This window comes from Halichoerus grypus, chromosome 11 (assembly GCF_964656455.1).
Source record: "Halichoerus grypus chromosome 11, mHalGry1.hap1.1, whole genome shotgun sequence".
NCBI classification, from domain to species: Eukaryota; Metazoa; Chordata; class Mammalia; order Carnivora; family Phocidae; genus Halichoerus; species Halichoerus grypus.
This window is the reverse complement of record NC_135722.1, coordinates 38447703-38469743: the sequence shown is the minus strand read 5'-3', so window position 1 is coordinate 38469743 and position 22041 is coordinate 38447703. Positions and strand designations below refer to the sequence as shown.

At 40.3% G+C, this 22041-nt stretch overlaps 1 protein-coding gene across 3 annotated transcripts; it reads right to left on the bottom strand.

Moving 5' to 3' along the window:
* Positions 1–24: 24 nt before the first annotated feature.
* SPTY2D1 (SPT2 chromatin protein domain containing 1) lies at positions 25–20614 on the bottom strand. 3 transcript variants are annotated; one of them, XM_036077533.2, is made up of 6 exons: positions 20479–20614; positions 10379–10493; positions 7915–9615; positions 6320–6491; positions 4385–4462; positions 25–3246 (listed from the first exon to the last, which is right to left on the bottom strand). In XM_036077533.2, exons 3-6 carry the CDS (start codon positions 9536–9538, stop codon positions 3153–3155), a joined length of 1968 nt encoding a protein of 655 aa, XP_035933426.1. In that variant the 5' UTR covers positions 9539–9615; positions 10379–10493; positions 20479–20614; the 3' UTR covers positions 25–3152. The 3 variants fall into 3 exon arrangements, with proteins under 3 accessions (XP_035933426.1, XP_077914443.1, XP_035933425.1); XM_078058317.1 differs by lacking the exon at positions 20479–20614 and adding an exon at positions 20172–20234; XM_036077532.2 differs by lacking the exon at positions 20479–20614 and adding an exon at positions 19964–20163.
* Between the last annotated feature and the right edge of the window lie 1427 nt (positions 20615–22041).

The following is a 22041-nucleotide window of genomic DNA, read 5'->3' as shown; positions in this document are numbered from 1 at the left end:
TTTTGGTAAATAAAGGCAAACCAGTGAAAATATCAATAAAATATTTTTAATGCCTACAATTTCTTTTATACATAAATTGCAAAACTTTCACCTGTATATGCAAAAGTAGATTCTCTTGCAGGTCAACAGCACCAGAAAACAAGCTAAGCTATGTAAATGTTTTCTTTTTTAAAACTTGATTTGTCCATTATGTAAAAGACATGATGGATTTAATAACTCCAAAGAAATCTATATATCACTCTTAATCATACACTAAACACCTGAATATTTATTTTATCACATCCACTCACAAAATAAATAGTAGTCTAATATATTCAGCACATTGAAAATAAACCAACCAGTCTCTCTTCATATATTTATTCTCTTTCCAAACATGTTTTGGTCTCCTGCTATATCTCAGAAATGTACTAATAGCTGCTTTTAAGTTACAAAATACAAAACAGTAATTTCTTGGAGAAAATCTTGGGGTAACATTTAAAAAATGAAATTTCGAGTTCCCATAGACTTTCTTTTTTGTTAACAGTCTTTGAACCCTCTCATGGCACACATGTAAGGCTGTCTGTGACATGTGGTACCCTGGCCTCCAAATGGACATAACTGCATTTATAGTTTAGAGAAAATACAAAGACAAGTTCTGAAAGTAGCCTTAAAAGAAAGTGCCCCTTGCTTTGACAGAGCAATATCAAAAGCAAGTGGGACTGTGCAATCAGAGCCATATGAGTTTTATGAAAACTACTTTCCTTTCACATCATCTGTTAGAGAATGCCACACCCATGATCATGTAACATTACAGTCGTGAAATAACATTACTACATTCGTGAATTAACATTACCCAATAAAAGGCACATCTTCAGATATTGAATTAATAAAATCTGAAAACCAAAGTGGTAGAGGATACATTAAAAACCAAGCACTTAATTTGTAAACCTTAATAAAATAATAGCTTATTCCAGTTTCTTCAAAGATTTGTGGGCTTTTTATAAGAGTGGTTAGGAACTGCAGAACAAAATGGAAGACAAGATTTGGAAACAAGGCCAAGACTAATTTAAAAGACTTTCTCAGGACTTTCTTTTTAATTGAGCTACAGAAGTGCCCTTTTATAATGCTGATGCTGAAGAATAATAACATCTGTAGAAGAAATGCACTCAAAAGTGATAACGCCTAAGGACACAACCTGACTCTTCAAGTTCTGGAACTTTTACCTAGCACAGTGGTGCCTTTATGTACAAATAACTGCACAATGAGTAAAGTGCTAGTAAACTTTAAGCCACGAGAAATCTTTCGGCTATGATAAGCACTTGATTGTAATAGATTTTCAAAGAGTCTGAATATTGAAAAAATATATCCAAGAAAAAAACGTTTGGGCGGTGGGGGGGGGTGGGGTGGGCACAAAAGTGACAGCAAAGGAAATAATGTTCCAAACCTATTTCATTACATGAATATCACACTATCCTTAAACCAGTTTCACTGAAGGTATTTGAGATGGGTGAGAGGCAGTTGACAGGATTTTCTGCCAGTGTAACAGTTCCATGTGGATCATTAGAAAAGGTGTTATTCCTAGTGATGAAGACCTCTTTCATAGGATTCAGCTTCAAAGTTAAATCCTTGCACTTCTGAAATTTGAAACTCAATTCAAAATGAGTCAGAGTCTTAAGGGTCTGGGTCACATGGTTGTCCCATTAAAGGAGGCTAACAATAGTAATCTATACTACCAAACTTGAAGAATAAAGAAAGCTTTATGGATAAAAAGGAATACATGAAAGCAACGTTTGGAACTGTTTTACAAGCTTATGTCCCACTGCCCCCAACCCTCCACATTTAGAATCAAGAAGGACAAATGTTCTCTAGCATCATCATATCTCATTTTCTATTGCTGACTTTCCTTTAGACTTGGCTTCTCTCCAGCCAGAATCTATGTCAGCCTGATTGGAACTGCCTGGATTTGAGGCTTAAGAGATATCAAGTCTACAAATATGACTTGAAAAAAAGTGAGAATGAAGAAAGTTCCACAGCCCAGTAAAGCACTAGTAACAGGGAACATCCTTTTCTACCTGGGAAAAAAATCTCTTCACAGTGCATAGTTTGAAATAAAAGTGCAATATGGGCAAAAAGAGAAGGTGGTGCTCTTGATACACATGAATTTAGTTTTTGGTTTTTGCCATTAATTGCTAAAGAAGATAAAACACGGTCATTAATATCAAGAGGTACAGGGGCACCTTTTTCCAAAATATTTTTAGAATGAGGGAAGAGGGGAGTCTCACATGTCACTTCCTCAGTTTTTAAACTATTACTCTTCCAAATCTAATGTTTGAATAAAATAAGCATTTTTCTTCAATATAAAAATGAATTTTTTAGATAAAAATCAATCAGCACAGTGACCTTGTCTATTTTAAAGCCAACATAACAGGAAATCTGAAAGGAAAACTTGGAAACAAGTATTTTTAAACTAAATGGCGTAACTTGTATTTTAACTTGAAAAAAATTTTTTGTTAATTGCCTTATCACCTAAATTAGTGAATAAGAATGCTCAGCATCCAATCCACGAATAATGCAGAATACAATATAATTTATTCTATTTTTACTTCAAAGTCACAAAGATGACATCCATACGATAATTATAAAGCCTACTCTACATTTTCAAGTTCTCAATCCAAACATATAGATTAGGACAGGTCACTTTATTGCTGGCAACATTCATGGAAGGGCCAGGTTCCTCATTAAAAGACAAAGTAAGTTTGATTGGGAGCCGGGCAGTGCCCTACTCACACAACAGCAGAATTAGGAAGTCACGAGGCAATCCTTTTTTTTTCCTTTTCAAAGTAGCAAAGGAACAATGTAAGATTGGCTGACTGGTGAGCGACCCCACATCAGAGTGCATAGCTCATCAGGATCAAGGCTGGCACCTGTGAACAGTTAACTTCCTAAGAGCACTCAACTGGGCATTCTATCATCTGCATTACAGATTTAATCCTGGAAAGTATCTGAAAATACTTCATGCTCCAATGACAGCCTGCAAATGATAATATGCATTCCTTCTCCTTGAGTACCCAAGTATAAATCTAAAATCATAAAGGGGCTTCTTCATTCTGAAGGCAGGACCTCCTTGCAGCAGAGTGTCTCCAGAATTTCACAAAAATAAATAAAAGCAGCAGCTAACGCTTCTTCAGCTTCTTGGCCTTTCGACGCTTCATTTCTTCTTCTTCACGTCTCATTTCCTCTAAGTCCTCCTGCATACCTAGTCTCAAACTGTCAAAAAAAAAAAAAGCATTTGTCAATATACATGAAATTACCACTCTCTTTAAAAATTAAAAGTGAAATTTAAACTGGGAGCTCATATGGAATGTGCTGATGCATTAAAAATGCCTCAAGGCTTTACCACTGAGAACTAGCAGGTATACTTTTTACTAGGAGCCTCTGCTACTCACTCCACTTACAGTAGAAAAAAGACCTCACGTAAAACCTCAACACCAAATACCTTAATGTTCCCAGTAAAGTAGTAAAATACAAACTGCTTATCCTAACAGCTTTTAAAAATCAGAAGAAAGTTTATTCAATAAATAAAATAACATTCTATTTTTATCCCTTCCCACCACTTTGATACTTTATGTAGTTACAGGAGGGGAAGGCAAGAGGGAGAAAGGTTTAATATTCTGGGTCGAGACTGAATTGTATTATTTTACCAAGTTAACACTATAAACAAAGTAATCCCTTGTTACCCCAAACCAAGAAATTATCATTAGTTTGTTATTAGGTATTCAAACAAGGAATCAGACAAAATTCCCATCCCTCCTCAGGTCCCTAAGGCCGGTAGGGGTATAGGTTAGCAAGACTGACATGTGTCTGATAACAGAAAGGGAATTCAAGATGGGGAAAGAGGGGCGCCTGGGTGGCTCAGTCGGTTAAGCGTCTGCCTTCAGCTCAGGTCATGATCCCGGGGTCCTGGGATCAAGCCTGGCATCAGGCTCCTGCTCAGTGGGGAGTCTGTTTCCCCCTCTGCCTCTGCTCCTGCTCTCTCTTGCTCTCTCTCTCAAATAAATAAATCTTAAAAAAAAAAAGACAAGAACACATTGCAATGGGGTCAGAGGCAGCTTCTAGCACTTACTGTGCGCCCAGAAGGGTGAGGCACTGCACTAGGCAGCTTGTACACATTATTTTGATATAGTACCTTAATAAGTAAAAACAGTAAATTCTCATTTTACAAACAAGGAGACAGATTTAGAAAGGCTAAGGAATTTGTCTAAAGCCCCACGGTAAGTAAGCAGGATTGGAACTCAGAACTGTGTGGCCCAAAGCCCCTGCTCCCAATGGTGCATGCAACTGAAGCAGGAAACAGAAAGGAATGTTCAGGACATTTCTGCACAAATGTGTTAAGTTTTGTGCTTACCTCTTTGCTTCTTCCTTCTGCTGCTCTTTCCAACTACTCTCCATGTAACGTAAGGCATAATCGCTTTCATCTTTGTATCTGATAAGAGGAAATCAACGTTGTTAAAAAAGCCCAAATTCCCAGTTTTTTAAAGGAACTGCATCCTCCTGTTTTAAAAATCAGTATCTTTATAACAAAAACACACTTAGAATTACTCTTTCTTGCTTCGCAAGGAGTGAGCAGGGCAGAGGATGGGTAGAGGTGAGTTTCTGAAATAAAGAAATTAAATGAGTCCTTACTACTCCCTGAAGGCAACTATTCCAGAATTTAATGTCAATGAAGATACCAATCCAACAATGTTTACCTCTTTCGCCTCTAGTTACAGGATAGTTTATATTAAAATCCTGAAAGTACAATATATATGAAAATCATTTTGTACATACTAATCTCATTTGAGCTTCATGAGAAAGGGAAGGACTTTAGAACAGAGACTCAAGGGGCACCTGGGTGGCTCCGTCGGTTAAGCGCCTGCCTTTGGCTCAGGTCATGATCCCAGGGTCCTGGGATCCAGCCCCACATCGGGCTCCCTGCTCAGCGCGGAGCCTGCTTCTCCCTCTGCCTGCCGCTCCCCCTGCTTGTGCTGTCAAATAAATAAATAAAAATCTTAAAAAAAAAAAAACCAAAAAACAGACTGATTAATGGCTTGACCAAGAACATGTTAACTAGCTAATGACATTATGAATAGTAGATATTTAAATCTGATTTTTATTCTAGTTTTTACTACTAAATATCTTTTTTTTTTTTTAAGATTTTTATTTATTTATTTGAGAGAGAGAGAATGAGAGAGAGCACATGAGAGGGGTTAGGGTCAGAGAGAGAAGCGGACTCCCCGCCGAGCAGGGAGCCCGATGCGGGACTCGATCCAGGGACTCCAGGATCATGACCTGAGCCGAAGGCAGTCGCTTAACCAACTGAGCCACCCAGGCGCCCCTAAATATCTTTTTTTAAAAAACATCTTTTCTTAGGATTGCCTTCTAATTTCTCATATTGGTGGCTTTAAAGGAGATGGCAAATGTCGATTGATAGGCACGGAGATAAGTCCCTTCTGTTTTACACACATACTACCTCATTTAATCCTTCTAGATGTCATTTTTTTCCTAAAGATTTATTTATTTGAGAGAGAGAGAGAGAGAGCATCTCAGACTCCACACTGAGCACAGAGCTTGGCTGAGCACAGAGCTTGACGCGGGGCTTGATCTCATGACCCTGGGATCATGTCCTTAGCCAAAACCAAGAGTCAGATGCTCAACAGATTTCGCCACGCAGGTGCCCCCTTCCAGATGACATTCTAAAAATAATTTACTCAAGTTTATCCAGCTAGTAAGTGGTAGAACTTTCATTCAAACCCTGATCTTTCCTCTCTATACCAGGGCTTCTCAAACTTTAATGTGCTTATGAATCACCTGGGAGCCTTATAAAGGTGATTTAGATTTGGTAGCTCTGAAGTGGGGCCTGAGAGCCTGCATTTCTAATGGTGTTGTCAGGTGATGTCAACGCTGTTGGTCCCATACCGACCGCTGTCCAGCGACCACACTTTTGAGCAGCAAAGCTTTTTACATCAACGAAAAGCAGATGTCAGATCAGACCAGCTTTCAACATAGCTCTGTGGATGGCTGAGTTCAAAGCCTATCTAGTTTTCCGACACTAAACTGCTTCACTCTCATTAAATATACATCTTATAAAGACAGTTTAAAAAGATTATTTTTTGGCATGCAACTACACAAAAAACTCTTGACTTAATTCTTAAATATTAAGCGCCAAAAGAATAAACAATCATCCAGTGGTTCCTAATAAAGAACTGTATTCAATGCCTCTACTATTAATGTTTGTTTTTCCCCATAGCATGAGTCATTCAAAATAGGTGTATCATTTATCTAAATCTTCTTTTAGTCTTACTTTTTTCGGTCATAGCCAAAGATTTCTCGAATGTGCTTGGATATTTCTTCCTGAGGTTCTCCTTCATCTTCAATAAAATCTTCCATTTCAGAGTCATATTCATCATCATCTTCCTCCTCTTCATATTCTCGCTGCCTTTTGTAACCACTAGGGAAGGGAGGCCTTTGAGGAACTAAGAATAGAAAAGCCATTATTTACGCCAAGCATTAAAACTGAAAATGGTCCCAACAAAGTTCTACATACACTGAGATTTTGAGAACTCATTAAGACAGTATCCTCAAAAACCAGAGCCAGTACGCTGGCCCATAGTATGGAGTCATTATTACATCAACCCTGCTGCTTCATGTTGTTTATAAGTGGTTTACTAGAAGCATCTGTTACATTTTCTAGCCTGGTAGTTCCCTTCCTTCTGGATTTAAAAGACTGGTAAAATTTAAAAAAAAAATTACAAATGGCTTACAGGATCACTAACTTTTAGTTTTGCCAAGAAAAAACCTCGAAGGTGACAACCTACCATCTATTATCACCATAATTTAGGTACATTTTTTAGGAATCCAACAAAGTATGAAAGATTCCCAGAATTACGGATTAATTGTTCAAAATGAGTAAGGCTAACTTTAAAAAAACTCACTACATTATCCTTATTTTGTCATTTTGCTAAAAGACTGATTAAAGCTTTGCAAAAGACAGACACTGATCAATAGACCAGATCTAGGAACAACTGCTTTCTAGTCCTTGATTAGTGATCCTCCTTTTGTTGTTCTCGAGTTATTGTTAATATGCATGGCTTGTCTCCTTAGCGCAGGGTTTCTTTCTCAACTTCTGCACTGTTGACATTTTGGGCCAGATAGTTTTTTGTTGTGAGCAGACTGTCCTGTGCATTGTAGGATAACAGCAGCATCTCTGGCCTCTATCTAACAGATGCCAGTAGCATCCCTGCCCCAGTTGTGTCAGTCAAAAATGTCTCCAGACACTGCCAGATGTTCACTGGGCATCAGAATCATCCTTGGTTGAGAACCAATGTTCTAGGTGAATTAGGAAGTTTAAAGCATGGAATCTCATGTTTTGTTTCTTTTTATATTCTCCATGGCACCCAACAAGGACTTTAACAAATGCTTATTACCATGAAGAAAAGCAGAAATACAAGGGCAATCAAAAATAGTTCCCGGTAGATCGTGGGCACTTAACAAGTATGTGATGACTAAATAATGCACCAAAAGGCTTCAACTGTATAAATATACTCCCAACTTTTGAAGACGGGTCTCTCTAGTTCTCATGAAAAGGTAAAGATGAATTAACTCATTGAACCATATAAGGCATATACATTCACCCTGTCTTATGAATCACAGAGCCAAGTATTGCACTTGGAGATGTTACAGGGGTGAACACAGAGGGTCCTAGATAACTCTCTTTCTAAAGCCTTTTCCAAGTTATGATCACTCAAGCGACTCTCAGACACAAAGAGAAAGCATCAGAATGTTATCAACATAAGAGTACATGGAAGGGTTCGCAGGGCTTCTGGTTATATAAAACAAAGTATTCTTTCCAATTTCCTAGTAACAAAGAAATATTCTTAGGGTAAGGGACAATTTTACCTTGGGCAGATCTGTAGCCAGATAAGGAAGGCTTCATTCCATTCATCTGTCCATTGCTGGATCGGCTAATTATATTCTTGGAAGAAATTGTTTCTGAGACAACAGTACACTTGGGCTTTAGGGGGAGACTGGAGCTACTAACTGGTCGCCCGGGTCCCAAGCTGCTCACCGGTCTTCCGGGCCCTGAACTACTGACAGTCCGTCCAGCTGGAACTGAGCCACTTACTGATTGCCCAGGGCCACTGACTGGCCGCTCAGGACCACTGACTGGCCGCCCAGGGCCACTGACTGGCCGCCCAGGGCCACTGATTGGCCGCTCAGGGCCACTGACTGGCCGCCCAGGGCCACTGACTTGCCGCCCAGGGCCACTGACTGGCCGCCCAGGACCACTTATTGGCCGCCCAGGACCACTTATTGGCCGCCCAGGGCCACTGACTGGCCGCCCAGAGGGGCCAGAGCCACTCACTTGTCGTCGAAGGTCATGTGGACTGCTCACAGGCCGCCCAGGGCCACCAGAGCTGCCCATAGCTCTCCCAGAACCACCTGAGCCACTGGTGGGTCGCCCAGGGCCACTTGAGCTGCTTGCAGGGTGCCCAGGGCCACCTGTACCACTGAGTGTCCGTCCGGAGAGACTGAAGTCACTGGCTGGCCTCTTGGTCCCACTGACCGATCGCTCAGGTCCTAAGCTGGAGCTGCCGTTCTGGCGCCTGGGCACGGGGCCAGAACTAACTGTAGGCCGAGCAGTCCCTGTGCCGGGCCGTCCAGGAGCTGAGCTGGAGCTGTTACCCGGCTGCCTGACACCTGGACTCTTAGCTTTATTCTGTGGGGTAACCATGGACCCAGGCCTGGAATGGCTAGGATGGGGAGGAGATTTTTTGGCTTTGTGCTCAGTAGCAGATTTCTGAGTCCCCTTAGCAGAAGTCTTTGGGACACTTGGTGAATAGGTGCTGGAGTGGGGCTTTCCAACCCCATTGAAGACAGGTCTGTCATGGCCCTCACGAAGCAAGGGTTGAGAGCAATTGACAGATCCTGCTTTGGTCCTCTCTCCTGGCATGGATTTGGATGAAGACACACCTAAGTGTTTCTCATTGGCTGTGCTGGGTCTGGATTTCTTCTCAGCATGAGGAAGGGGAGTACCCCTGGAAGGATGTTTGCTAAGTTTTGTGCCCACACTTTCTTTCTGAGAGGGTGCCTTTTTGGTTGGAGGTAGTCTTGCATCTGTCTCAGGTCTCTTTTTCCTCTGCTTTCGTTCAAGGAATTCTCGCTCCCTAAGTTCTTCTGCAGTCATGGGCCGCTCTTCTGTTTTCTTCACTACCTTGATCTCCACTGGTTCGTACTGCTTTTTCTCAGCCAGCCTGAGTAGATCAGTGAAGTTCATGAGTGGTGGGGCACTTCTAAGGGGGACCTTTGGTTTGCTTTCAACTTTGGGAGGTTCTTGCTCTTCCTCATACTCCTGCTCTGACTCTGCTTGATTGTATTCTAAGAATTCATCTTCTTCTTCCATCTCATACTCTTGTTCTGTTCCCTGGCTAGTGTGGCTTTCCACTGCCTGCCTCTTCTTTGACTTTTCCTCAATGGGAATCCCGTTGTAACCATGGAAATTATCCTTTGTCCTTTTGGCCATAGCTCTTGCTTTCTTGTCATGTTTTAGCTCAATTCGCTTTTTCACTAGTTCCTCTTTTCTCCTTTTCTCCTCTAAAGCTAAAAGGGACAAAACAAGAACAAAGTATTTCAAGGTCTGGAAGTCTTAGGTATTTCATCTGAAATCAACAGGTGGCCAAAACACAAGCAACATTCAAGTTACAGTTTGAAGACATCTAGGAATGAAATGAGGAAGTCCTTTGAACAAGTACCTGTTGAGTCATCTTTACATAATGAGTGGGTCACATATGGGTCTTTCAATATGACAAGCAGGTGAGAGACTAGGCTTTTAGCTTTAAATATAGAAAATTCATACCAAATAAATATACCAGGTTAAGGAAACAGTAGGACCCACTTCACAATCATTATCAATTATGAATAAATGAATACTTACATGTATTAAATCAGTTTCCTTGTCATTTGCCTGAGGTAAAACTACTGCTTGAGTTTACTAGTCTTCAAAAACTGTCCCTATTTTAACCTTTAAGATAGCATTCTTGATAATAATAAAAAAAATTTAAAAAACAAAATATGTAGAAGCAGATTCAGAATGAAGGTCAAAGAATGGAGTTCCTATTGGGACCTAGTGAGGCCAAGTGGAAAATATGGTCACTATCCCCAAAAGCTCTTAAGAGGAAATAAAAGATAATGTCCATTCAAATGATCAGCATAAGAACATATGTAATCCTCTAAACACAGTTGATTCAGACACATACACAAATCCATCAGCCTATTATGTTATTACAAGCATCCACTAGTTAAGTACAAGCTAGTTGTGAAGGTGGAAGACTTTAAAATTGAGAATAAGGCTATAGATACATACCTTTTTGCCTGAGCTCCTCTTCTTTTCTTCTGAGAAAAGCCTGAACGGCTGCAGATTGGACACCCTTAACTTTCGGGTCTTTTTTGGGAGGCCCCACTGCCAAACTATACCTTTTCTAAAAAGAAAAAGGAGTAAAGTTACAATCAATTCAACTTTAAAAATGTATTTGCTACTAGATGTAAGGCATCATGTCAAGCAATTGAGAGGCTTATTTTATTTTTTTTTAAGATTTATTTATTTATTCATTTGAGAGACAGAGAGAGAGAGAGAGAGAGAGAGAGCATGCGCTGGGGGGAGAGGCAGAGGAAGAATCTTTTTTTTTTTAAGATGTTATTTATTTATTTGACAGAGAGAGAGCACAAGCAGGCAGAGCAGCAGGCCGAGGGAGAGGCAGGCTCCCCGTAGAGCAGAGAGCCTGATGCGGGGCTCGATCCCAGGACCCTGGGATCATGACCTGAGCCGAAGGCAGATGCTTAATGACTGAGCCACCCAAGTGCCCCAGAGAGGTTTAAATATTGACTGAAAAACTGATCCTGAATAATTAAGAGATCATATAACCCACATGAAAGCTTAGCTATAAAATTCTGGTCTAAATAGGATTATGCAAGACTGTTTTTAGGTACAGAATTTCTTTGTAACATCCTAAATAATGCATAAGTGAACAATTCAGAGAAATACTATTTTCAGGTTATTTTCCCAAAAAGGTACTTGGACTGGGGAACTTTTAAAAAGAAATCACCACTTAGAACAGATTGTTTTAAAAAAAAATTTTTTTTTTTTGAGAGAGCGAGCAAACACAAGTGGGGGAGGGGCAGAGGGAGAGAGAGAAGCAAGAAGAAGTGTACTCGATCCCATGATCTGACTGAGCCACCCAGGCACCCCTGGATTGTTTTAAAATTCTGATTAAAAAAAAAAAAATCAACCTTCTTTAGAACTAAGTATTTCAAAGTCTAACTTTTAAAACAGAAAAACTACTCATAAATATTTTCTCTCCTGAGTACCTGACACACCCCTGACCGAAATCCCAAGAGAGCACCCAGATTCCTTTCTCAGTCACTTTGGTTGAGTCACAAAAAATCCAGTAGTAAGTCCCTATCTTTGTGCCTTTTCCATTGTGGATTGGGGCCCCATATTTAAAGAAGAAACGGAGAGGGAAAGGAACACTTAGAGAAAGAGAATACTGCTTTACCTAACTAGCCACATAAAATTGTCCTGGTGTACAAGAACCTCAAACATAGGCCTTATCTGCAAGAAGTTCACCTTTTCTTAATGGAAGAGCCACCAAGAATATGATTCAAGTTGCATAAGACATATATAGACTCGTAAGGAGACACATACACTCATTTCACCCTATCCCATTAGGTAGATTTGTAAGAGGAATGATGATTTTTATGGCCAAGACTTAAGATTTTCCTGTGTCTGCAAGTACCTAGTCCATAGATTCACCTGCCAAATCAAAGCTTATACAAGGTTTCCCCCCACAAAATACCAATATACATGTATTACCTTAAACAGCACTGGTTCATTATCTTGATATTACAGCAATGAGCACTTCCTAATTTGATCTTAGGATAGATATCTTTCTTCCTAATCTGGGACTTCAAGAGATAGGTAATGGGATAGGACTAGCTGAAAAGCTACTCACGACTAAATACAGGCACCCAGAGGGAAAACAACAGTGTCAATGGGGCAGAGTTGACTAAGCTTCAGTCATTTGCATAACATCTTCATAATTTTTGCCCTTTTAGTATGCCACCTGTATTATTATTTACTAATTTTAAGAAAACAGACCTAACACCATGACTTATTATTATAGTTTTACTTCAAACAATAATATCCATGAAATGATTGGTTTCACCCTATCCCATTAGGTAGATTTGTAAGATATATCTAGAACTTTTATTTTTATTTTGTACCTAGGCTACATTTTTCCAAATCATATTAAAATATAACCATTTAAGAAATAATATATATACACACATATATACACACACACACATATATAACTGTGAGAACTAAAAGTATTTATGTATCATCTAAAATCGCAGTACAGTCAGAGCTGTATGCACTGCACTTTGGGAAACACCAAAAAGAAACATAAAAATATAGGAAAGGCAGAACACAAAGAAGCAGCAAAGGACGGGGGTGTTCAGGATCTCAGATTCACTCAGAAAAGAATTCCAAAGATTACCTTTAGCTTTTTTCAAAGTATCCACCTATTTCCATCCATTCACACTGCCAATTTTAAATTCAGCTTTTTTGTTCTAACACCCCTAATCCTCAAGGGTACTTATTAAGCTGGCTTTACATTTAACCCAATAACTTTGCAGTACTTTTTGTCCTGTCCTATGATGTAGAAGGGATTCAATAAATCTACAAAAAGTCTTATTTCATGGGTCTGCTAGGAAACAAGAAGGGCTAGGTCCTAACTTGATGAGGTTTAATCTTATTCAGTGACATGAGCTGAGTCATAATCAATAGTTTCTTATATCCTTTGTAGCTTGATGCACTCAAAAGCAGACACCAGGAAAATACTGAAATATTCTCTTAGGCAAAGTTTAGGTCAAAACCTTGAAATCTGGGGTTAAAAAAAGGGGGGCTGGGTCTTGACAGATGATTTTCTTAACAGTTGTATTAAGATATAATTCACATACCATAAAATCTACCCACTTAATGTGTACAATTCATTGGTTTTTAGTATGTTCAGAGAGTTGTACAACCATCACCACTATTGGATTCCAGAACATTTACATTATCCCAAAACAGAAATCTCTTACTTTTAGCAGTCATTCCCCACTTCCTCTTGCCCCTCTGCCCCTGGCAACCATTAACCTACTTTCTGTTTCTGCAGATTTGCCAATTCTGGACATTTCACATAAATGAAATCATGTACCCAGTGTACCATTATATAGTGATATGTATCACAATATAAGGTAAAATTTACAGACCACAGACAAATGGTTATATATATGAGTGCTTATACAACATATATAAGATTTTTCAATTTGGAAAACCCTTATTGTTAATTTTCACTTGACTCTACTATTAAGTTTGAAAATAGATATCTTCCAAGGCCAAGAAAATATCTTTGGGAGAATGCTCTGTAAGTTGGTTCCTAACACCCTTGAACTGAGTTATTATAATTATTTCTCTGGCTTAACTAAAATTAAGAAACGATTAGTTTCTATGACCATTAAATGTTTCAGCAAGGGTATCATTTTAATTCTTTTGAAGTAAAAACAGAATATATCTAGAACTTTTATTTTTATTTTGTACCTAGAACTTAAAAATGACAATTACGTAATACCTAAGTAAATTTAAATGGTGATAATGTAATTTTACTCATTTTACTCTGTTGTCAGTGTTGACTTCTCTAATAATTTTTTTTCTCAAATAAAAACTGAAAGAAAAAAATGAAATCATACAATATATGGTTTTCATGGTCAATTTTATATGTCAACTTGGCTAGGCTATAGTGCCCCGTTATTTAGTCCAACACTAATCTAGGTATTGCTATGAAGGTATTTTGCAGGGATGGTTAACATCTACAATCAGGTAACTTTAGGTAAAGCAGTTTACCCTCCATAATGTAGGTGGTACTCATCTATATCAGCTGAAGGCCTTAAGAGCAAAAACTGATGTCTCTCAGAGAAGGTATCTGCTCTACAAATTTCAGACTTGCCAGCCCCCACAACTACATGCACCAATTGCCTAAAATAAATCCTATTGGTTCTGTTTCTCTGGAGAGCCCTGACTGATACAGTGGCCTCTGTATCTTGGTACTTTCACTTATGTTCTCAAGGTTCATGTTGTAACATGTATCAGTACTTCATTTTTTTTTTATGGCTGAATATTTCACTGTGCTGATGTACCACATTTTATCCATTCATAAGTTGATGGGTATTTGTTTTTACTTTTTGGCTATTATGAACAATGCTGCTGTGAACATGTATGTACAGGTTTTTTTGTGTGTGAGCATCATTTCTCTTGGGCATATCACTATAGATCTTCCTAACACTGAGCTGGTATCAAAAGATTTCAGACTTGTTGTAATAGAATATATTAGATAATCCCCTGGCCCTACAGGGGTAGCCCAGTAGAGAACCATGTTTTAAAAAAGCCTCAGGCTGGGATTACATTATAGTCTATTTAATAAAGCAGAACTATTTGGCACTTTCTCCTGCATCAGATGGTCACATTTAGCTCTAGCAGCAGCACATCAAGATGCACCCACCAATTCTGAATCGGATTCAAGGCACCAGGCTGCTTCATTGTTTGAGCTTCATGAAAAGCAGCTGGACAAGAGTTTCTTTTATCCTAAGTGTATCCATTTTATTATACTGCAAGCCAACTCAGTCATTCTGCTGGACCCCAATGAATGATCCACAGTAGTGAAGCTTATGCCATTTAAATACAGTATGAGAGATCTTGCCAAGATTTGCAATTCTGAAGCCAACAGACCTAAAAAAATATTAACTCACTTTAAGACATATGTGTTCCTTGCATTGAAATTATACTGCCATGGTCAGATTACGAAAATAAGGAGTTTTCTGTCTGGAAACATGTGTTAACCAAATACATTATGTTGGAATCAATGGTCAATCCCTTCTTGAAAAGTTGTTCTTTACTTAGGAGATAACATATTGTTGTAAAAGTAGAAAACAAATTTCCTGATAGCTTTACATATATTAGAGATTTATTATTGGTTAGAATTAGGAGTTAAGAATATTCAAAGAATACATCCTTGAATTTAATAATCACTACACAATTTCTAAAATGTTCTCAAAACATCACAGTCAGGGAACAAATACAGGCCTGGAAAATGAATGGTTTGCATTAGGTTTGCTAAGCTGGGTGGCTAAGAGGGTAAAAAATAAAACAAGCATGTTATTCAGGATGCTATAGGATCAAATAGTAAAATTTACTATTACTGTGTCTATAAAAATATACCTGATTATAAAATGTAGTATCAGATAGGTACCTCAGAGCCTCTTCTATGTTAGAAGTGGCCCCAAAAGCACAATTGTGTATTTACTGGTTGTCACTCACACAGTTTGTAACAGAGTGTGAATTAGAATCTAGGTCTCCTGTTTCAGGTCCAAAAGTATTCCCACTACATGTCTCACTTCTAACTTAATCCCAACACTTTCATCCAGCTCTAACCACAATCTTAAATGCCCTTCCCTAATCTTCATCTGCCTCTTGGACGTTGCCAAGACCTCAAACAGGTCCACCACTTAATTTTCTATCTTCCTTCACCCTCAGACTATTTCTGTTAACCATGCTGGCACTCTCCCAAACAGGCTGTAAATCTCTCTCAACCCACCAGTTTCCAAATTCTGTTGGTTTGCCCTTTAAATTTCTCTCCCATCAGACTTGAGGAGAAATGCCATAAAAAACCAAGAGTTATTGTCTAAAGCTATATTAGGCTGGAGTTGAGGGTAGGAAGCTGGATGGGTTTAGGCTTTATAGATGACAACCATCCTCACATCCAATATACTCCTCATGTAACACAGGATCATGATTAAGAGTAAGAACTCTGGAGCCAGTCGGCAAATTCTCTGCTCTGCCATTAGTAGCCTTGTCAGGTATTAGCTGTATGACTTTAGGCAAGTTTCTTCATCTCTCTGGGCCTCAGTTTCCACATCCGTAAAACAACCTTCCTTATATGGTCATTACAGTGATTAAATTAATTAATATACACAAAGTGCTTAGAATAGTGCATGGCACCAAGTAAGCATTATAAATGTTAGTTATTTTTGTTATTATTATTCAGAAAGAGATTCTCTTAGGTAGTGATGGGGAAGAGAAATAACAGAATCTCTGCGGGGGTAGCTTTTCTAAAAAAAGACCTTCTCCCTAAAACACTGGTTAACAAATAAATAAATAAAATCTTAAAAAAAAAAAAAGAAGTACTGCTCTAGGCTAGCAATCCAAAGCTACTTCAGGCACTGGCAAAGTCATCTTTAGATGCAAGCATGGGGAGCAATCCCATTATAATTGATTACAGACCAAAAGTTACAAAGTGACTGCCTGCAGAAACAATTTTGTTGGCTCCTACTGTTCTTTAAAAGGAAATAGGGGCACCTGGGTGGCTCAGTTGGTTAAGCATCTGCCTTCGGCTCAGGTCATGATCCCAGAGTCCTGCATCGGGCTCCCTGCTCAGCTGAGAGCCTGCTTCTCCCTCTGCCCCTCCTCCTGCTCGTGCTCTCTCTCAAATAAATAAAATCTTAAAAAAAAAAAAAGGAAATATAACTACTATAACACATGGTAGGCTTCTTTTGAATACACAGAGCTTGGCCCATATCATTTTATATCCAGACTACTTCAAGAACTTACATTACCTACCTGGCCCTGAAGACATCTGAATTTGCCACCCCAGTTAGAGTCCCTAAGCTCCTTTTTCAGTACCTATATTCTTTTTTGGCGGGGAGGGGAAGGGAGAGGGAGAGAGAAAGAGAGAGAGAGAGGGAGGGAGACACGGAGAGAGGGAGGGGGGAGGGACAGAGGGATAGAGAATCTTAAGGAGGCTCCATGCCCAGCACAAAGCCGGATGCGGGGCTCAGTCCCAGGACCCTGAGATCATGACTTGAGCTGAAATCAAGAGTCAGACTCTTAATCAACTGAGCCACCCAGGCGCCCCTCAGTACCTATATTCTTATCCTCAAGGGCTTATCACCCCCAAATCCTTATGTCTAGTACCACATGAAGGCTTCTTCTTTACTTTTTGGTTTGAGGGTCACACCAAAACTACAGTATCTTGTCTGGGATGATTTTCAGAGTATGGCTGTGAGAAAGACCACATAACTTGTCTCATGCACTACAAGCCATCAATTATAGATACTTGCAACCTACCAGAATCCATATTCCAAGCTCTACCATTCTGTCAAAACAAGAAACTTTGTTTTTGCTAGAGGAACCAGGGAGAAAAAATTTAAGTCATGATTACCAAAAATACCTTTTCTCCTTTAAATTTAAACAGAGCCTGAGACAATAACTGGTTACATCACCCTGATCAGCTGTTTTTTAAATTCAGTTTTCCATTGGGAAATGATAGCATGCCTAATATTGCTAGGCATGATGCAATACTTCCTTTGTTTTAACTAGAACATTATAAAGATAACTATTTTTCCTAAAAAGAAACAACAGGAAAGAAAGAGGTTGCATTACAGAAATGTTCATTGTTTCTCAAACCAGATACAATAGATACCTCTTAAAAATGATGCCCTGGAAAGAGTTCAAAGTGGCAGTCCAGGTGTTTTATCTGTTAGCCTCCCTTGGAGCTAATCAGTGCTAGTCACCATATGTCCTCTCTGTAGCAAAGGTCTGACATAGGAACTCTGAAGACTGGAATCTGAATATCAGCTCTGATAAGATCCAAATGGAAGGTGGGGAAGACGACTAAACGGGAAACAAGAACCAAGCACTAGAGAGGGAAGGAGTTACACCTGTCAATTACTGCAAAGCCTCTGTGGCACTCTGACCATCAGTCAATCAAGCTTGTGGCAAACATGGGTGTGGGGGGTGGAGGGTGGGGGTGGGGTGTGTGTGTGTGTGTGTGACTTGAAATGTTTCTTGACTTGGATGATGGTTTACGTGTGTGTGTGTGTGTGTGTGTGTGACTTGAAATGTTGTTTCTTGACTTGGATGATCGATTACAAGGATACCTGCTTTGCAATAATCTATTATACTGTACAATATATATTTCACAATTGATGGTATGCTTTCAGAGGCTTTACTTTGAGCTGATAAAGTAACTTAGAATAATTAGATGAACCAAGTGAAAGCCAGATCATGGATTAAATTTAACTACTATCTTGCTCTGTTCCTCAGTAGTTTCTTTTGTGATATACTTGATCTGATGTAAAAAGATAAAGATTACAATGGTAACTAAATCAAACTTCTAGGCTTACTAGCTTTTTGTGGGGGGTGGGGGTGGGCAGGGGAAAGCATGCTTTCATAAAATATATGCCTATATTCATCTATTAAATTTTAAATGACCTCACCAATTTACCTGTCTTTTTTGCTTCCAATCTTTGTTATTTCAATCATGGATCTGTTGACAGATAATGAACATATTCTGAAATACAGATTTTGAAATCTTCTGCTCTAGGAATATCTGTTTTTCTCCCAGCAGCTACTGGTTTTTAGAATAAGAAATGATTAACTTGATTCTCATTCTTCTAAAGAATCTAACTGGACATCAAAGCTAGTATTATCTATTTTTTGACCTCCACTGAAATTCAGGAAGATCTAGAATAAAACTATGGACCTAATTATGCAAAGATGAATGGTTACCAGCTCCAATATTGACTTGCCTAGGAAATTTACAGTATTTGCAGAAAGTGAATTCTGTTGTTCAAGGTTTCAAAGGTTTAAGCCCTTAACTTCAACCTGCAGATCTTATGACTCATGGCTTAGGGGAATGACTGATTATTCAGAGTACTTGGGGTGGGAGATGAATATAGGGGAATTTAATAAATATTAAACTGACAGATATCAGTTTTATTTACCAGTTATTTTACTATCTTCAGATATTTTCAAAAGGGTAAAAAAAAATGGGCCAGCCTCAGAAGAAAAGCGCAGGAGTGGGAAAAACCAAACCAAACCAAACCATTGCAAATACACAAAAATCTAAGAAATGCAGAACGCAGTGAGAGCTCAATAAATTCCAGTTGAACTGACTTTAACAGAGAGCTGGTTGAGCTCTACACCTCACTGCTCAAACCGCAGGTATCACAATGCAATTTGTCGGTTTACAGCTGTGCTGTGGGTACCATCTGAGGATCCAGAAATGATTAGTTTATGCAAAACAGCTACAACCCCGCAAACCAGGCACTCTCCATGACTTCATGTAGATTTTAAAAGTCTTACACCGCTCTGCGAATATTAGCGAATTGGCAAATATTACCGAGCAAAGGGAACCTAGATTTCAAACAAAGACAAATCTGGAAGGCCACAAGTAAAGGGAAGGTGAAACTAGCTCACCCACTCTGTTGGCCAAGGACTTCGTGGAATCCGCTCAACTTCTCTTCCCAATACAAAAGGTATTATTAACCCTTTGGGAGGTTATAATTTTATCATCTCGTTGGCTGGGTGGGTGGGGCCACAAGTCAGAAAACTTGTTCGAGAAATCACAATGTTCAACCCCATCTGAGGCGGGAAATCAGCCAAAAAGCTATCAGGCCAAGTCCCTAAAACCCCTGAAACTCCCCAACATACATGCTTCCTTCCCAGTCTCTAGGCTGAAGTTTACGCCGAAGCCAGAAACTACTAGCGCTAGATTCCACCATGTACCAGGCACGGTTTCACTCACCAGCTTTCACGCAACTCTAAAACACCCGAACTGCAAAGTCCATGTTGCAGGGGTGACTAAGCCAGGGAAACTCACTCTCCGGAAGGCTTTCCCCTCTCACCCCAAGCTCCTTTTCACCCTGAGTCCCCAGGAGTGCATGCCCAAGAAAAGGAAATAAGGAGTCCAGATCTTTCCCGGAGAGGACAGGCGGATGCCTGGAAGTTCCACGGGCCACAGATTCCAAACTTGAAGATTAGGGTCTCCTACAGTAGCGCCCGACTAGTACTTACCGGCACATTGTTGACACCCTGTCCTTTGGAAGCTATCAGGAGAATTTCCCTGAAATCCATGTTGGCTGAGGCAGAGACACTGGGCCAGGCTCTCGGAAAGAAGTGAAAGTACGCCTTACCGAGGCGTCCAGCTACAGCCAAGTGAACTGCCTGGCCCACCCCTCTCCCACCCCTCCTCAGCACGACCACTTCCGGCGCCTTCCAATACCGTCTGCCCGCCCCTTTTCCTCTTGCGGCCTATATCCTTTCAGGTCCGGCGCTCCGACCGCGAGTCCCTGGCGTAACTTCCGCTTTCAGGCTCCAGACACGTAGAAACGTGGTACGTGGCTGCTGGCGTTAGCTCGGAGGGGCGGGACTAAGCCCTTCACCGACCAAGGAGACGCGGCCTAGGAAAATGAGGGGTGTGGCTAAGGGAGAGAGAGGCTTCCCTGGAGGCCGGGGTGCGCGACCCGACGATCTCGGTGTTCCTTGTGAGCTCTGAGTAGTGTGAGCGAGGGGGTGGGGGGGTTACCTACCAGGCCTGGGTTCGCTGGGTGTCACGGGTGGGCGCTCAGGTCCGAAACGGCGGGGCCCCAACAGCTGAACCGACAGGTCTCGAGCAGGGGATTTCAGTTACCGGTTTCTAGGCGCTCGTGAAGTTGCGCAGGCGCACATGGCACCGACTAGTCTTCAGTCTTGGATACACATTACTCATCACGTCCTGGCACATGGTGTGTGCTCACCTCCACAGATGCATGCATGTCATGTATAGGGGCGCAGGCTTAGTGCTTTTGCTTCATCTAGATAATAAGCTCCACGTAGTGGATGAATGAAGGAATTCTTTACGTAAAGACCCAGTCTGGACATACTTGGTGCACTGATGAAACATACATATATGCCCCATATTCATATTAACTAGGAGTCCAGTCTTGGGTTCCTTTTAAGAGTATCTGGGCCCTGTAAAGTCATCTCGTTCAGTAAAACACACTAGACCTGGGGTGGGAATAAGCCACGACTGGCTGCTAAGTAATTGGACGGATCTTTTCAGTGTGATGGAAATGTTCCCAAATTGAATCATGGTGATGATTGTGCTGTAAATTTATTAAAAGTCATTGTACACTTAGGGCGCCTGGGTGGCTCAGTTGGTTAAGCGACTGCCTTCGGCTCAGGTCATGATCCCAGAGTCCTGGGATCGAGTCCCACATCGGGCTCCCGGCTCGGCGGGGAGCCTGCTTCTCCCTCTGACCCTATCTCCTCTCATGCTGTTTCTCTCTCTCTGTCAAATAAATAAATAAACAAAATCTTAAAAAAAAAAAAGTCATTGTACACTTAGAACAGGTGAATTTTACAGCATGTAAATTAAATCTAAAGTTGTTTAAAAGTATTAGGCAAAGCTGCTTGGTCGTACTCTTTACAACTGAAGTTTTAATGCTGGGCTGTGGCCCTGACTGCATTTCTCCATTTAAGGCTGCCCAAACAACAGACCCAGATGAGGTCTTAGTCTGATGGCAGACCTGGAATTCTCAACCTTCCTATTCCCTCGGAGGAGGCCAGCATAGCATACAGCTCACCTATGCTATACATTCCTTTCAAATACATGCCCATCTACTTGAAGTAGTTCTCACTTGCAGGAGGCCAACTCTACAAATATTTCTCCATCATGATTATAGATTTAGAAGCTTGAGTGTAATGTACTGAAAAAGCTAGCAGATCCCAGGTGCCTCAACTGTAAAAAAATTAAAACTAAGATTTTTGAATTTCCTTCAAGTGATTCTCTCTATTCAGCGGGTATAGTCATCTTTCAATGTTTTCTGATGGTTCTTAGGATAAAGACCAAAATCTTAATCCTAACTGTAGGATTGTAAGGACTGCCATGATTTGCCCTGGCTCACTTCTGTAACCTCATCAGCTCTACTTTTTCATTCCCTTATTTGTGCTAAGCTCTCTTGCACTCCAGGTCCTTTCCCCCTTTCTCCCCTCTGCCTGGTCTATTCCCTGTAAACTTGCTGAGCCAGCTCTAACTCATCCTTCAGCACCATAAGCCTTTGGTGAGTGGTTATCTGGGTTTAAGCCCCAGTTCTGTTGATTCCTAGGTATCG

Bases quoted from the DNA above. Each gene is read 5' to 3' on its own strand.
- SPTY2D1 (XM_036077532.2), bottom strand. From the start codon at position 20,023: ATGGATTTCAGGGAAATTCTCCTGATAGCTTCCAAAGGACAGGGTGTC. The intron at 9,616-10,378 runs GTATGTATCTAT...TGTCCCTTTTAG, and splicing joins AGAGGAGCTCAGGCAAAAAG to CTTTAGAGGAGAAAAGGAGA. The intron at 3,247-4,384 runs GTAAGCACAAAA...TTTTTTTGACAG, and splicing joins CAGAAGGAAGAAGCAAAGAG to TTTGAGACTAGGTATGCAGG.